Source organism: Ascaphus truei, chromosome 18 (genome assembly GCF_040206685.1).
Source record: "Ascaphus truei isolate aAscTru1 chromosome 18, aAscTru1.hap1, whole genome shotgun sequence".
Classification (NCBI taxonomy): Eukaryota; Metazoa; Chordata; class Amphibia; order Anura; family Ascaphidae; genus Ascaphus; species Ascaphus truei.
The window spans coordinates 37,537,112-37,554,667 of record NC_134500.1 but is presented as its reverse complement, the minus strand read 5'-3'; the positions used below and the strand labels follow the sequence as shown (position 1 = coordinate 37,554,667).

General features: G+C 44.6%; 1 protein-coding gene across 4 annotated transcripts in view; it reads left to right on the top strand.

Annotated features, from left to right (window-relative positions):
- LOC142469167 (long-chain fatty acid transport protein 2-like) overlaps positions 1-17,556 on the top strand; it is a 147,679-nt gene that overhangs the window by 70,577 nt on the left and 59,546 nt on the right. For all 4 annotated transcript variants that reach the window (XM_075576127.1, XM_075576126.1, XM_075576124.1 and 1 more), the window contains one exon: positions 1,886-1,976. In XM_075576127.1, the coding sequence (XP_075432242.1) occupies positions 1,886-1,976 (91 nt within the window). The remainder of the gene's footprint in view (positions 1-1,885; positions 1,977-17,556) is intronic.

Genomic DNA, 17,556 nt, shown 5'->3' with positions numbered 1-17,556 from the left:
AGAGACAGTGACACACACACACAGAGACAGTGACACACACACACACAGTGACACACACACACACAGAGACAGTGACACACACACACACACACAGACAGTGACACACACACACACACACAGTGACACACACACACACAGACAGTGACACACACACACAGACCGTGACACACACACACAGACCGTGACACACACACACACACACACACACACACACACACACACACACACACACACACACACACATACAGAGACAGTGACACACACACACACAGAGACAGTGACACACAGTGCCAGTGACACACAGTGACAGTGCCAGACACACACAGTGACAGTGCCAGACACACACAGTGACAGTGCCAATCACACACACAGTGAAAGTGACAGACACACACAGTGCCAGTGCCAGACACACACACAGTGCCAGTGCCAGACACACACACAGTGACATTGACACACACACATACACACAGCGACATTGACACACACACACACACACACACACACACACACACACACACACAGTGACATTGACACACACACACACAGTGACATTGACACACACACACACACAGTGACATTTACACACACACACACACACACACCCCCACACACACACACACACACACACAGTGACATTAACACACACACACAGTGACATTGACACACACACACACACACACAGTGACATTGACACACACACACACACACACAATGACAGAGACACACACACACACACACACAATAAGCCCACCTCTGCAAACACACAATAATAAGGCCTCTCCCCCCTTGGGGTGGGTAAGGTGCCTGGGAGGAGGTATAAGGGGGCATGTGGGTTACCTGGGGCCCGTGGATGGGCTGCTGGAGCAGCATGGCCATTGCAGCTGAGAGACTGGCAGGCTCGCGGAGCCTAAAGGGAGGGACAGAGGGGCGGAGCCTAAGGAGCCGGCATTACTGGAGGAGAGAAGGGAGGGGGCAGTTCTGTAGGAAAAGGCGGGCCAAAAAAAAATTGGCAGAGAGACAGCACGGGCAGCCAATCAGGAAAGGGGGAGTATTTTTTATTTTTTTTAAACCATTCTTGCAGGCTTACTTCCCGGGGGCCGGACCAAATGACTTTGCGGGCCTTTCACGGCCCGTGGGCCGGACGCTCCGCCCCCCTGACATAGTATATGGCTCGGCACCCCAAACCCACCTTGGCAAACTTGACACCCTCTACAATTCAATTTGTCGATTTGTTCTCCAATGCAACTACAACACACATCACTGCGAAATGCTCAAAGAACTAGATTGGTCATCACTAGAGTCTAGGGGCAAAGTTCACCTTTCCTGTCTCGCCTTCAAATACTTTCTGGGCAAGCTACCCACCTATCTGAACAAGCTCCTCACCCCTACCACATGCAGCACTTATCATCTGAGATCTGACTCCAAAAGACTGTTCATGGTCCCAAGGCTCAACAAATTATCCGGCCGCTCCTCCTTCTCTTACCGTGCACCCCAAAACTGGAACAACCTACCGGAGACTCTCACATCCACCACCAGTTTAAGTTCTTTCAAAACTAAAGCTGTCTCACATTTTAATCTGGTTTGTAACTGTTACAGTGCATAAGCCTATAATATACATCTTCTCTAACTGTGCATATAATGTATTGTATATAATGTATACCCTGTTCATTTATGTAACTGTATTTGTAACCATGTATTATTTGTCATATTAACTATGTCCAGGACATACTTGAAAACGAGAGGTAACTCTCAATGTATTACTTCCTGGTAAAACATTTTTATAAATAAATAAATAACTAACATATGATATAAAGTTCAAGTGGAAAAGTTATCAGCAAGAACAGTATTCAGTGATTCTTCCAACACTTTTTCATTCTTCTCTCAGTTCTTTCGACCTTTTGAACTGATCAAATATGACGTGGAAACGGAGGAACCAGTTCGAAATCATTCCGGCCACTGTGTACGTGTATCAAAAGGTAGGAATCTTTGTGTGGGGCAATTATTCCCAACAAGTGGTCTACCAACCAGCTCAAGTTTAGGATAATATCTTCACTGTCTCTCATCTACTGTATTCGCAAATACGTTCTGTATTTCATGTGTCTGTGTAGTCCCTGGGCTCATATAAAGAAAAATTCCAGTGCACTCAAACAATAAGTCTTACTGATTTACTGTACTGTATTGATTTAGAGTCATTGTACTGTACCTCTAGGTTGTAATACCTTTTCCCCCTGAAAGTCTGTGACAGTTCCCCTAGCCTGTGATACCGTTGTACTCTGAAAGATTGCCACAGATCTTATGATGTATACAGAGCTACCATGTGAGGCAGAATAAAATGATACCTGCGAGTTTGGGAAAACTTTTTATACACATTATGTTGTCCATGAAAAACTCTTGTTAGTCCATTAAAAGTATCATAAACGGTGGCAAATCTATATTGATCTGCATAAAGCCTATGACTGGGATCTACTATTGTAGGATGTACAGTATACAATGGGATTTGATACTAACTTTTGTAAATTAAATCACTGGGTATGTAGCTTTCCATCCCATAGATGGGTTTGATACTTTTTGCCTTACATTTATCATCAAATTCTCCTCCCATAACCCTTCAAGACTCCCCTCAAAATCTCTTCTATTCGATAGATGTGCTATACTCACATACTGTAGGTATATCCTGCACTTACTGTACACGCAGTTCTTGCTGGTAAAGTTTCCTTCTGGAACCAGAAGGGTGTCAAAAGTCCTTAAGGATCCGCCAATGCTGCTTTTCTGAAATTCTCCCCACTCAAGACACTGTGACAAAAGAGAAGTGAAGACGCTGTAGTGCAGTTTAAACTTGGCACAAGCTTAAAACATCCTAATTTTGGAGGTGATTTCATTGAGGATGGCTGACAGGAGTTGAATTGATGGTTGGATACCAGGCCATGCTGGGGTGCGCTGCTGGAGCTATTTTCCCTAGCTGTCACCTCTGGTCACTCCTCCCTCTCCGGGGGTTACTGCTGAGTCCTCCTCTCAAAGCTTTCTCCCTTACCCAACACGATTCCTCAGGGAATTCGCTGGAGTGCTGCTCCTCTGCAACAACACATCAGAAATGAAGACAAGCAAGATTAACCGATCTATTCTGTGAGGGAATATTGGTTTAAGCTTGTGCCAACTTCAGTAAAATAAAAAGTTACTTCACTGTAACTTCTCGTTTGCCACTGTATGTTTTTTGTTTATTTATTTGTTATATACATTAGCTTAATCTCTTACCATTCATGCACTCCTGGTCTGCAAATTGGTTCAACTACATTTTATCATTTATTTTTTAAGTAAATACAGACCTCCACTTAAAGGGGCTTTGCGATACTTTACAGTCACTTTGAGAACAACTACCATTAAATACAATTCTTTTGTTACAGTACACGAGAGACAGGAAAAGGCAGAGTTATAATAATATATGGTTGCATTAAATGCACATAGGTTATACATTCAATTTACAGACATTTCATGGACAGTTAGCGGTATGATTATGGGAGTATGTAACATTTACAGACCAGAATTACAATTGTGTTAGAAAGGTAGGATACACCTGCAATGTGTTGTTAGACTATGACCTACCACAATGAGCTTACAATCTATACGGCAGAGTAGATGAAAATATGAGGTACAGGGGACGAAAGGGTTGGGGAGCTTCAGATTGAAATACACTTGCTATAACATTACCAAATATCCGCAAATGCAGCGAAAGGTGACACCCTATGGCTGCCCTTCAGCTGATGCCTTTGGGGCAACTTGGGTGTTATGTCCCAGAGATTCTTTGGTAGAATGAAACAGCAGCATAACACAGTACTAGACCTCATGCAGCATAATACAGTACTGAACCTCAGAGCAGCGTAACACAGTACTAGACCTCACGGCAGCATAACACAGTACTGAACCTCACAGCAGCATAACGCAGTACTGGACCTCACGGCAGCATAATACAGTACTGAAACTCAGAGCAGCATAACACAGTACTAGACCTCATGGCAGCATAATACAGTACAACGAGACGTGACAGACCACCGGGATTCTCATAGATTGAGGCAGTTGTAAGTGGTACGCCTGAACCAAAAAGTTCTCGTGGTGCAAAGTTGACCAAATATAAACAGTGCAATGTGCAAATAAACCCAGTGATGTATAGCACTGAAAACACATAATACTGTCACTCCATATGCAGAATTCCTCAGGTGCGTGGACTCCTGGTTAACCTCATATGAAGAAAAGAACACAAATGCAGAGGGTATAGTGTATTAACATTTACTCATGATGACAAACAACACAGGGGCGGGGAGGAAACAAACTCACACTCTCCCCTCTGGTGTATAAGCAAGAAGTGACTTCGGGCGCACTTCAACCCTTCTCCCGAAATGACTGCTCCCAAATCAGCTGCTGGGCATGTAGAGACACATAAAATAGAGAAAACAAGGGGAGCGTGTGAGTAATTAGTGCTATTTATTTATTCCACATCACCAGCTTGGAGTAATTCATTTATTTCACTTCACCATCTTTGACTCCCAGTCATTTTATAAAGTATATTGTTTTTACTTGTATATTGCTGTTGTCCTGTGCGGATCTGCGCTCCCTTTGTTGTCTCTGTTTTTTGTTTCTATTGTGGGAGAATAAGGATATCTCCCAAGAAGGGTTTGAGCAGCAGACGGGGGATCCCTGGGTGTGTATTCCCAAGAAGAAGGAGACACAAGGGATCCCTTGATTGGTAACATATTTTTTCCATTTATATTCCCATCTACTTTATTAAAGGTGATTAGTTGATTTTAGAGAGCGCCCGGTTACCCTTTGTGCACAATATAGAGACATATACAAGCTCCCGTCTCATGAACCCAGACGAAGTCTTTGGACGAAACATGTTGGGCTTTTTGACTCTCTGATGCCACCACATTAACCCTATACTATCCGGATTGGCTGGGGAGGCTGTGACGTGTTGAAACGGACGGAGGACTCTGAGCGCGGGTGAGAGGCGCTGAAGGAGGAGACCGGAGTTTGCATGTGTCTCTACATGCCCAGCAGCTGATTTGGGAGCAGTCATTTTGGGAGAAGGGTTGAAGTGCGCCCGAAGTCACTTCTTGCTTATACACCAGCGGGGAGAGTGTGAGTTTGTTTCCTCCCCGCCCCTGTATTGTTTGTCATCATGAGTAAATGTTAATACACTATACCCTCTGCATTTGTGTTCTTTTCTTCATATGAGGTGTGACGGTCGTGAGGATTTGGCCCGGGATTAAAGGGGTGAGAAAGTTGTGAATAAAAACACAAGTCTGAGGATATGTTTTGCAGAATGACAGATAAGTTTATTGCTTTGTGCGGTGCACACGCAGAGGAGAGTTTTAAAATAAAACTCTCCCAACGACATGGTGGCATACAGGCCTTATTTATACACAAAATACTAAACCCACGCCCCCTATACAAGGTTGCGTGTCGTCACTACGTAAACAAAATATGAACATGAACACATCGAGTTAATAACATTATGGGATGCCTAAATGAAATGATTCAGCAATATTCCTTTATTCAGCCGTTGACCTTTTCTCTACATACAGAAATTCATGGCCCCCCCACCCCCCTCGGAATGAGAGACAGTGCCTATCAGTCTCGTATTTTCATAACATTGGCACTTAGCACTCAGTCGCAAGGTTTTTTTCAGTTAGCTGCTTGGTTTATTATCACTTTAAAATTGAAAGCAAAAAATCCCTTTCAAACCGTTCATCTCATAACCCGTTCACTCAGACAAAACCTAAGATGGATGCTGACTTAAAATGGTTGCTTAGATCCCAGTGCTGTTATGTCAGACCCCCCCCCCCCCCCCTTACGTCATATTCTCACTTTGTCAGGGGTTACACCCCAATTGGCCACCCTCTACCCTCACCTGGGAAGCAAGGGGTTAACTGGACTGAGGTCCAGTAATGTGTTTTTACCTCGCTCCAATATCAAAATGCTTATTCCCCTGTGTAACTGTATTGTGTTTTCCATCTGTTTGCACCCACACATACACTAGGGTTGCTGCGGGAGGGAAAGGGTTAATGTTATAACAGTGATTATAGCCCTTTGTTTAAATTACCCTCAAAGATGCCTGCCTACTAAATGCAAATGGTCAGGAGAGCGACCAAATGGGTAGGAAACAGCCCCTGATCAAAGGCTACCTGTTTGCAGGAAGCTGGAGTGGATTGTGAGCGTTATAACTCACACTTACAAACCATAGTATTCTGCCATGTGGTAGACTGGCCCAAACGCCTCTGATTTAGGAGTGGGGCTACAGAATGAGTGACCTTATTAAATATAAGAATATTATGAGATGTCCTTGGCTGAACGTGCTAAGAGTTACATATGTGTATTCGTGGGACTTACCCGCAACTAACGGATACAAACACCTGAGGTTTAACAGATACTAAGAGCCAGATATTAATATCTCCCTTAATTTTAGTACTGCACGGTAATATGTAGTCTCTTTGGGAGCGTCAGGCGTGACGGAATGTATTAATATGTCTCGCGTGCCAGTAAGTATTACTGAACTGAAGTTATGAAGTTATTTACAGTGTATATGGGATTTTGAAAACTGCAAACTCCCTCAGTTATGGTAATAGGCAAGCAGGACATCTTGCTAGAATTTACATAGCCTGGTGATCAAAGGCTAAATTGCCTAATTGTTTATGTTGGAGGCAGGAACCAAGAAACTGAAGTTTTTTTTAAATGTGATACTTCACACTAAACAAGGTAAGTCCAAAAGCTGCTTCAGGAAGCTTCAAAGAGATGTTTGCTAGACAGCGCGGCATCTTGAATGTAAGAGAAGGGTTAAAATGGTATATAAGCCAGAGTCACCCCTTACTCATGGTCTGTTCTATACCATCTTGATTGCTGAGAGAAACGCTATGCAATGTCTTCATGCAAATGTCTTCATGTCTGCATGTCTTCATGCAAAGTCTTCATGACCTGCCTGTCTTGCTGTGATGTCAACTGAAATATGGAAGAAATGGCCATCCTGTATCCTGATGGCGTTCTTCTCCTAATCTTTAAGGAAGTGTCTATATTTTGCCTGTTATTTGTGTAACGGGTTTTCCCCCACCCACTCGCAGATAATACTGTGGAGGTGTAGGAACATGCAAGGTTACGCAGGTGTGGTGCATTACCTGTTGGCTTACAGGAGGGCTGAGCTTCCGCCACGGGGAACCTGGGGTACATACATCTTATACATCTCTAGGTGCAACGCCTCCACCTGGGAGGGATCCCAACGGAGTGGGAGGAGGCCCTCGCAGGAAACAACCACACAAAGCGAACGAATGTAAAACAGGACTGGCTTTACTGCATAACCAACTATATCTACATACATCAACACAACCGTCATGCGCCACGGCGGACGCTAACCACTCTGGGCGTCACGGCGGACGCTACCACCTCTGGCGTCACGGCGGACGCTAATCACACTAGGCGTCACAGCGGACGCTACCACCTCAGGCGTCACGGCGGACGCTAATCTCCCATAGAGTGATCCCACCCTGTGTCCAGTAACCCCCACCCAAATGTCTCGCACCCCCAAAGTCAAATACCACTGTGCATGTGTATGTGTGACTGCGCAGCCACTATGTCTGGTGATAGGCCTGGTTGGTGCACGTGAGTTGCAGGTTACCTGCCCGGGCTCCAGCCACGGGTACCGCGATATCACCGGAGATCCGCCCGATCCGACGTTGTCCTCCACACCGCGTTGGGTGAATTCCAGCGCGGATAATATCACCTTAGTCCCAGGGTCTGTGATGGTGTTCTGAGCCCAGAACCCACCTCGCAGTGCCGCACGGCTGTAGCACTGTGTCCCTGACTAAGCTACCAATAAATGGGTCAGTGTCCCTATCTAGGGCCTGTCCCTATACTCCACAAGCTATAAGGTGGCTCAGGACCTAACTGGGGGCCTGGGGGCTGCTGGCCTAATGCAGAGGGTCACTGACCCCTGCATCCACCTCTTACCCCTAGCTGGTCCGGATCCTGACTGACTGCGTGACTCAAAACCCCGCGAAATGTATCTAACTGGGAGCAGGGGAACCTAGCCTTCCGATTGGCTCCCTAGCGTCACGTGTCCCTGCCCCTGTGCACCCTGGGGGCTGTCCTTCCCGCCTTGCGTGTGCGCGAGCTGTTGGAGCCTCTCGCGCTAGCTGGCCTCCTGCGCATGCGCGAGCTGACTGTCAATGGCGGCGCCCTGCTCCGCTAGCCGCCGGGACCCTAACAACGCGATCGCGGCCTCGGCAACCGGCCAGCTCGCGTCCCCGGCAACCGGCCCGCTCGCGTCCCCGGCAACCGGCCCGCTCGCGTCCCCGGCAACCGGCCCGACCGCTACCCTAGTAACCAGCCGCAACTACAACCACGCGCGGCAATGGGGAAGGAGGGGGTGAGTGCGCGAGGGGGGACCTGGCTACATCTGTATAATTGGTTGTGTTCACCTTTATCAAGGAATAAATTATATTTTATCATATCTAAGTCTCGTCCTAGTTCAACCCAGTTATATATATATTATATTATATTATATATTTTTGTGTAAATTACAGCCTGTCACAAAGCTCCCGTCACATGAGGTTAACCAGGAGTCCACGCACCTGAGGAATTCTACATATGGAGTGACAGTATTATGTGTTTTCAGTGCTTTACATCACTGGGTTTATTTGCACATTGCACTGTTTATATTTGGTCACTTTGTGCCACAAGCACTTTTTGGTTCAGGTTTATGTAATTGCGGTTTGGGGAAACCGCAGGTGTTCAGGCAGCAACTTGATTTTATCACAATATTTGTTGCGTTTTATTAACCCTTTATCTGTAATTGGTACGCCACAGGATTGACCTGTTTGAGAATGGTGAATGGGACCAAGAATCTTGGAGCCCGTTTCAATGTAGGTGTCTTTAATCTTATGTTCTTAGAAGAAAGACACACTTTGTCTCCTTGCCTAAACTTGGGTGGCTCACGGTGATTGCGATCTGCCGGTGTCTTTTGTTTGAGTACTGCCTCTTGCAGAGTCTTCTGAATCCCCTTTCAAGAATTTTGGAGCGAGTTCACTCTGGAATCTGCTGCTGGAACTCCGGAACAATTGGAAGAGATGGGAAGACGTGCTGGATGAAATCCGTAATTTATTTTAAAAAATGGTGATTCCTGAGTAGACTCATTTCTGAGTGAATTATGAGCAAATTCAGCCCATGGGAGTAGTTCCACCCAGTTATCCTGTGCATCAGAAATAAAGCATTGCAGGTATTGCTCTAGTGATTGGTTTGTTAATTCAGTCTGTCTGTTGGTTTGGGGATGATACCCAGAAGAAAAAAGAAGAGAGATCTCCAACCTTTGAGCGAAGGCATGCCAAAATTTTGAGACGAACTGTGACCCCTGATCGAACACTATAGAGAGTGGAACTACATGAATACGAAATATTTCTTTGATGTAAATATCTGCCAAGGTGGCAGAGATAGGAAGACACTTGAGAGGAATGAAATGGGCCTGTTTGGAAAACCTATCCACAATAACGAGAATAGTATTAATCCCACGAGAAACAGTAAGCTCAACAATAAAGTCCATTGAGAGGTGGGTCCACGGTCGGTCCGGAATAGGTAAGGGACGAAGCAGACCAGACGGCTTGTTGCGAGCGGATTTATTTCGAGCACCGATGGAACAGGAGTTGATGAATTCCTTGATATCCTTAGACATATTAGGCCACCAAAAGGTGTTCTTCTTAACAGAAGTACTACTGTGTATTCTAATTCTCAGAAACACAGAGAGATGCTCCAATTTTAGTGGACTTGATATGAACCTGAAAGTTAATCTTGGAAACAGCCAAACAATGTTAATGAATCAGAACTTATTACTGCCAAATCCAATGGCCTTGCGTGGAGAAGAACTCAAAGCTTACTTGGACAGCAACCTTACCCACTGTGCTAAATCAGCATGAGATAACTTCTCAATGTGTACATTGAAGGCATTATACAGTACAGTACCTGGCTTTCTTCCAGCCCAAGCCGAAGTTTGAATAACAGTCAATGGTTAATTACTTGACACATCCTCTGAGCTGGATATTTAAGCACTCACATTGCTGTTGCTAGTTCACAGTTTTCTATTGATCTACTGTACTAGATCTTCTGGAGTTCCATGTGACCCACCTGGCCTTCACTCTACTACACCCTATGCCTAACCCCTGTTAGTACCATGGTTTTGTCTGCAAAGCCAGGAACTGCTGTGGCATTTTCCCAACCTTGCTGTTTGCCTGCTCTTTCAGTGCCTCCCCTATCAGGCTTCAGATCTGTACCTGCTTACACCATACTAGGTCCCGCATGCCAGCCTTTGAGCTACACCTGGCCTCACCAAAGATACCATGTCCCTATAATGTTAGTACAATGTAGATGGTTTAAAGGGATTAAATATAAGATATATGAGCTCCAATTAAATGAAAATACAGGTATACTAAAGTCCCTTGTGTACTGTACAAGTGTATTAGCATTTTTAGTTCATGTGTATGTATTCTTCATGTATTTAACCATTTATTTACGGTCATGGTCAATAATCACACACAACCGCTGTAAGCTTTTTGAAGGTTTGTGACCCTGGTTTCAAGTTTGCCCATCCCACCTTTTTAATAGTAGTTGTTGCTAAGCCTCTGTGAATGACCATTCTATTAAGACAACTGTCAATCACTGTAAGGGACTGAAGGGGTTTACTATTTGCAAGGATTAGTAGACTACACTGGTGTTGGATTTCATACCTAAGCTGGGAGGTGTGCAAAATGCACTCCTGATTGAGCAGGGATAAAAGGCAAGAAGTTGCCAGAGAGGAACTGATTTTCCCCACCGAGAGGGGAAGTGAAACGTCTTCCAACCAGAAGGGACCCTGGTTGTTCTGGATCCTAGGACTGCAGGAAGCAGGCCTGCGGGGTTCAGTTGGGACTCCCACCAAGGATAAAGACTACTACAGACTATACACAGCCTGCTCTCCGGAGCCTGCATTCCTGGCTTGCAAAAAGAGCTATATGGGGACCGTGTGAAGGAATCCCTGCAACATATCAGATAAGAACTAAAACTATACTGCTGTGCTTAAAGACTGTTTTGTTTTCATATAATAGGACATGTTTGGGGGCTGACAAACCGCTTAGTTTCCCTAAAGGCGATAGGTGTTTGTTTTATGATATATGTTTTGCCTTAAAGGGGCAGTAGCCCAAATGCTTTAGTTGTTTTTGTGGAGAATAATACCACTCATTATTATGGTTTACCTAGAAATGCATGTGTGCACTCATATCTGATCTCGCCTGCAGGCCGATCCGTCACACTCGCTGTAGACCGACGTTCACAGAGGTACACAATTGGAGACTTTAATAAGGTGAAATTATAATAAGGCTTTATTGTGCCTTTTCCTTTTCATCAGGAAATCATCCAAACACAGGGGGGGGAACAAAGCTTCTATTCACTTGGGAGTATCTCTAGTGAAAATACCATGCAATTAATTCACAACTCCCTAAGTCAAGCATGTCTCGCAGCCCCAAAACATATAGCATGAAATAAGCAGATATAAGCAGTGCACAGAAAATCAGCATCCAGGTTTTGAAGTCTTATTTGGTGTCTTGCAATCAGCTATGCTGGGCAGAGCTCAAGACCGGTAAGCTCCAGAGATCTGTGTTCTCTTGGTCAGTCTCTCCTGGGAGACTCAAGAACACTGCTCTGTCTCCAAAATTCAGCTCTCAGTCAGAGCTAAGGAGTCACTTCCTGTCTCAACAGACAGGTTTTTGTAAGCAATCTAAATCAGGCAGGTGGTGTTTATTAATTGACTACCAGCAGTTAACCACCACACTGCTAGATTAAAGGCACATTACTTGAACAGGGATTACTCCCCTGTTACATACCTCCCCTGTTTGTGGGAAGCTCGGGCTTGCCACGGCAAAGCCCATCCTTCCACTCTCATTATATATTTCTCTGTGACTTGAATGAGAGTGGATGGAGGAAGAGAACCCTCAGTCCTGTTGGGATTGGAGCCCTTTCTTCAGTTTATTCGTGTCTCCTCCTGAAGGTGTTGAGATCAGCACCCCTCAGTCGCTCGAGTAGGACTTTTTCCAAGTACAGTCTTTTTTCTACGTGCGCGGTCATGAGATTTCCCTCGCGTCAGGTGCTCGTCTTATTGTAGGCATACTGTATGGCAGCAGTTGCAGAGTGTTTAAAAATAGCCCTTTGAGTTTTCCGCTCTTGAAGCGTTCTCTCTGCCCTTTTCCCACTCAATGGGGTTGCTAGTTCAGCCCCTTTTAGATTAAGTTACAATTCCACACCCACTTCCAGATAATGTCCCATCTTTTCAGCTTCATCAGCTAAGGATTCTTTTGGTTTTAATTCAGCACGTGTACCTTCTTTTGTTGCCTGCTGGGTGGCTGAAGGTTTTGCTAGTGCTTGTTTAGGTGGTTCAAATTTTTCAACCTTGTCTTTCAGATGAGCGGTATTCCCAGCTCTCATTGTACCCTTGTCTTCATGGGTTTTTGTGGCCGTGGGATACTGACGCTTAGTCAGGGTCAATAATTGTCCTTGTAGGACTGTAATCTCATCCGCGAGAGATCCCTGTTTTTTGAGTGCGTCTTGCAAGTCTCTTCTCAGGGAATTTATCTGCATGCTTTGCTTTCTCTGAGCTTGCCTCCACATCTTTATTGCATTGTGAAGCACTATGAACTTCTTTGCTTGCGCTACAGTTACTTGTTTCAGTTTCTGGACCTTCTTGTGCTCCCTTTTGTGCCGCGTCACCTGGGTTCTAAGCTTGGCTTTTAGCGTTGCTTTGGTGATGCTCAGGGTAGCCTTTAGTTTCTCATGCTGCTTTGCGGAGACATACTGGGTCATCAGATGTTCCTGCAGCACTTGAATTTCTTTAAGAGCCTGCAGATTGTCATCCTGCAGAGTTCGCTGCTTCTCCTCTGCCTTCTCGAGGTGCGTACGCAGACCTTACAGTTGGTTCTGCAGTCGGTGCTCTGCTTCAAACTTTTCCTTGACTTCTTCTGTCAACTGAAAATTTTCTTCTTTCAGTTTTACGTTTTCTCTTTTTAATCTTGAATTTTCTCCTTTTTCAGTCTCTGGGCTTTCAGGGCTTCTTTGCAGTCCTCCTTCCATTTACGCACATCTGCTTTGAGAATGACAATCTCCTGGCGTGAGACTTACTTCTCTAGGTTGAGGGTCTGAAGCTCCTTCTGAGAGACTTTGAGATCTGTATCAAGATTACCAATAGTTTCTTTAGCAATGTCCAACTCCTCAGTGAGACTGTGTAGTTCCTTTCTGGAAACTTCCAGGTCTGTGCGGCAGCTGTTGGTCTCCTGATGTGAGGCATCCAGTGCTCTGCGGAGTGTCTGAACCTCTTTCTGAGAAACGTCCACCTCTATCCGGACACTGTTGACCTCCTGTTGTGAGGCATTCAGCTCTATGCGAAGAGTGTGAACCTCTTGCTGGAAGACTGTCATCTGCTTCAGTGCCTCCTCATACTTCCGCTTTAGCATAGCCACCATTTTATCAGATTGGCTCTGCTTTTCATCCATGGCGGAAATAGTAGCCTTTGCAGTATCTAGCTCAGTCTTGAGATCGTCCAATTCTGTCGTGGCTAAAGAGTAAATTGTGAGCACATCTTTTTGTAGCCTCACATTATTTTTCTGTAGCTCTGTGTAACCATCTTCATTTTGTTTCAATTGTTCACGGAGCATATCACAGTCATGCCTGGCATTTTTCAGGGCATCTTCAGGGCTGGTCAAGGGATCGTCACTCACTGGTTCCGGCTCCACTTCCCTGGGATGGTTGGTTGAGGGTTCCTCACTGTTGGCACCGGACAGACACTTCTTTGGGGTACACGAGTTCTGCCTTGGGCCCTCTGGATATTTGGTTAACCGCGGGACGAATTCTCCATTTTCTCTAGGCTGCAGGGCAACTCGGTCCCCCTTTTACTCCACAGGATCTGCGGACGTGTCTGTTCCTTCCACGGTAAGTGAAGAACCGCTTTTCTTTTTCCGCTTTTTTGTTTTGGATTACTCCGTCCCATCTGGAATACTGGGGTCTCCTTCTTTATTTGATACTTTAGCAGCTTCATTATATACGCCAGGCTTTTCTTGCAGTTGCTTTAGCTGACAGAAATATTGGGTGATCTGCTGCTCCCACTCTGTCTCCTGCTGATCATATTCATCATCAAAGGAGCGGTCTTTTCTGTTCAGGCACCCCCACCATTCTTGGGGTGTTTTGTGGGTGTGACTCGGTTCGGGTTCCCCGTAAGAGATGTCTTCCTCTTTATTGGAAGGGCCACTCTTCCGTGGGGTATTGTTCATTACAGGAACGCTGCATCTTGTCCTCCATTTTTAGGCTGGTGTAATTTTCTTCCTGACCTCAGGAGGCGCTATTGCAGCTGTTGCCACTGTATTTGCTAGAACCCCCAATTGTGGTAGTCCTACAGGTGGGCATATTTTGCATGTAGAAATCGTAGCTCTCACAGGCATCTCTGTAGAATTTTTCTTTCTTGGATAAGTTTTACAATATCAGCAGTACTGTGCATGCATTTTCTCTCATCAGGTATACAAGATGTGCAGTTGCTAGGTAAAAAAAAGTCTATTTGCTTTACACCATTTACTTGCTAGGTATAATCTCTCATTAGGTATGCTGAATGTGTAGTTGCTAGGAAAAAACTTCTGTTTGCTTTACACAATTTACTTGCTAGGTGGATTCTCTCCGCTTCAGCAACAGAATTTGGTTTTCTGCCTGAGTTCAGTAATTTTCAGTCTCATCTTTGGGTATTATGGCATTCACACTTCGGGTGTCTGTTTTTGCTCCCTAGATATATATAGGCAGACTTTTTTACTTGCAGAAAAAAAAACATTCTTTGCAGTGGACTATTTCTTTAATTCCCGGCAGGGTGACTCAACATTCAGCAATTGGCTTTGAAAAAACTTTTTCCCCTATAGGGCAATTTTACACTCAGCATTTGTTTGCTAAAAATTCCCCTGCTTCAGCACAGTCTTGTATCAATTTTCACACGTTTCTGCATATACTCCATTCCCAGCTGGTAGCCCTATGCGGTGTGGCAACCTTTATTTGCAAAACCAGTACCACTTGTGGGTCACCATCTGTATTCACTGCTTCAGCGAAACTTTTGAAAACAACAAACACCTATCCCTTTTAAGGGCTGACTCACTTCTTGAACCCTGACTATGGCTGGAAGGCAAAATCCCTATTTCAATGACCATATTACACTTTGTGATAGGCAAAAAAGGATTAGCTGTTTCAGCAGTCTCTCTCCTCTTGGGATTGGGGCAAATAGTCCACCTGTGGTTTTGTAAGTTTCAATGCAGTGTATGTTTCAGTGGTGTGTCCCTTTAACTCTGAGTTCTGCTGCATGAGGTTTTTTTTTTCTATGTTGCTCAAACTGTTTGTAGGCAAAAAGCATAACAAAAAAAAATTTCACATAAGAATCTCCGGTCCTTTTTAACTTCAAAGACACCTCTCGTCCCACTTCGGACACCATATGTAAACGGACGTTCACAGAGGTACACAATTGGAGACTTTAATAAGGTGAAATTATAATAAGCTTTATTGTGCCTTTTCCTTTTCATCAGGAAATCATCCCAACACAGGGGGGGAACAAAGCTTCTATTCACTTGGGAGTATCTCTAGTTAAAATACAATGCAATTAATTCACAGCTCCCTAAGTCAAGCATGTCTCGCAGCCCCAAAACATATAGCATGAAATAAGCAGATATAAGCAGTCTCTTAATAATGAAAGTCTTATCTGTTAGCTGCTGTAGAGTAAGCTTCTCTGCTCTCCTGGAACCGCACCCATGCGTGCACAGAACATCAGCATCCAGATTTTGAAGTCTTATTTGGTGTCTTGCAATCAGCTATGCTGGGCAGAGCTCAAGACCGGTCAGCTCCAGAGATCTGTGTTCTCTTGGTCAGTCTCTCCTGGGAGACTCAAGAACACTGCTCTGTCTCCAAAATACAGCTCTCAGTCAGAGCTAAGGAGTCACTTCCTGTCTCAACAGACAGGTTTTTGTAAGCAATCTAAATCAGGCAGGTGGTGTTTATTAATTGACTACCAGCAGTTAACCACCACACTGCTAGATTAAAGGCACATTACTTGAACAGGGATTACTCCCCTGTTACACTCCCCTAGAGAGGTTATTAGAGCTTTGTGCAGGTGTAGCATTGTTAGGATCTACAGATGGGCCATACTGTGATGTGGTTATAGACTTAGAATATTTTGGCCAAAGAATTGAACTAAATGACCCTTGCTTATGAGAAGATAAACAGAGAAGTATTTAACGATATGGTCAATAATCTCAATGTCACACATCAGCACAGATATAACTACAGAGCTACTCTTAGAATGTGAAAACCCACTTAAAACATGTTTAGAATCAGCTTTTAACTACTGAGTTGCCCAAAGGACATGCTGGCTGTTGCTAACCCTCCTCTTCTTAAAACTGTGACCAAAATAAACATAGCAAGTTATTCTGGAACAGATATACCAGTGTAACCCCCTTGTAAGTACCGGGACATGACACACTTTCAACGCCCCTTGGCTGAAAGGAAACTACAACTACCAAGTTGTCATGCTGCAGCAGGGAGACACTTCTGGTAGGAGAGGATGTGACTTGTAATGGACAGTATTCAAAGAAGTAGAAACATACTCCCAAAGGCAGGAATCCTGGGGGCGCTCCAGGTCAGGTGCAAACAATATAAACAATTCAATTGATTAATAGATCTGCAAAAACAGGGACATACAAGATGAAATTTAAAAAACATATAAAGTCACAGAGCAAAAACCCTTCCCGCCAAAGTGTAAAGGCAAATGCCAGGCACCTCACAGGAAAAATACTGTCACAATAATCAGACTCAGTGCTGTGCCAATAGCAGGGAAATGACGGAGAACCATAAATCTAAATGTCAGCATATGCTAGGTGTCACATACGCCCCACCTGCGAGCACGCAACCTGCATACAGGACAAGGGTTAATACTTCGCTTTCAAGCGCTCCCACTTTTCACCTCCGAAAAGGTCCCTTAAATGGAAAATATCTCCTCTACAGGACAAGGGTTAATACACAACTCGCAAGCTGCCCCACCCTTCACCTTCACAAAGGTCTCACAAATGAATTAACGTCTCCCTTAAAACCGTCCCAATATACAACCGGTCACGAACAAGTGAGTACGTGACTTAGATATTAAATCAGAGTTAATACACATGGCTACTCTAGCCAAATCACTTTTCTCCTCCGCAACGGTACCTCCAATTAGTTAATATTAACCCGTTACTCAATTCCAATCATATCTATACGGTACCTTCCGGGATAGTTATGCAAATCAAAGATAAGATGTCAAATTAATATTTGCCATGGTCCCAGGTCCTTATGTACCTGTGCATTATAGAAAAAACAATTCACTTTATCCCTTTGAGAAAGTCGCCCGTGTGCGACGAAACGCGTCATCATGCAAGCGACACTACGTCATCACGCAGCGTGATCAGTACGGATCACCCACGGAGCAGATCTGTGGCTGCATTCTATTGAAAGCTA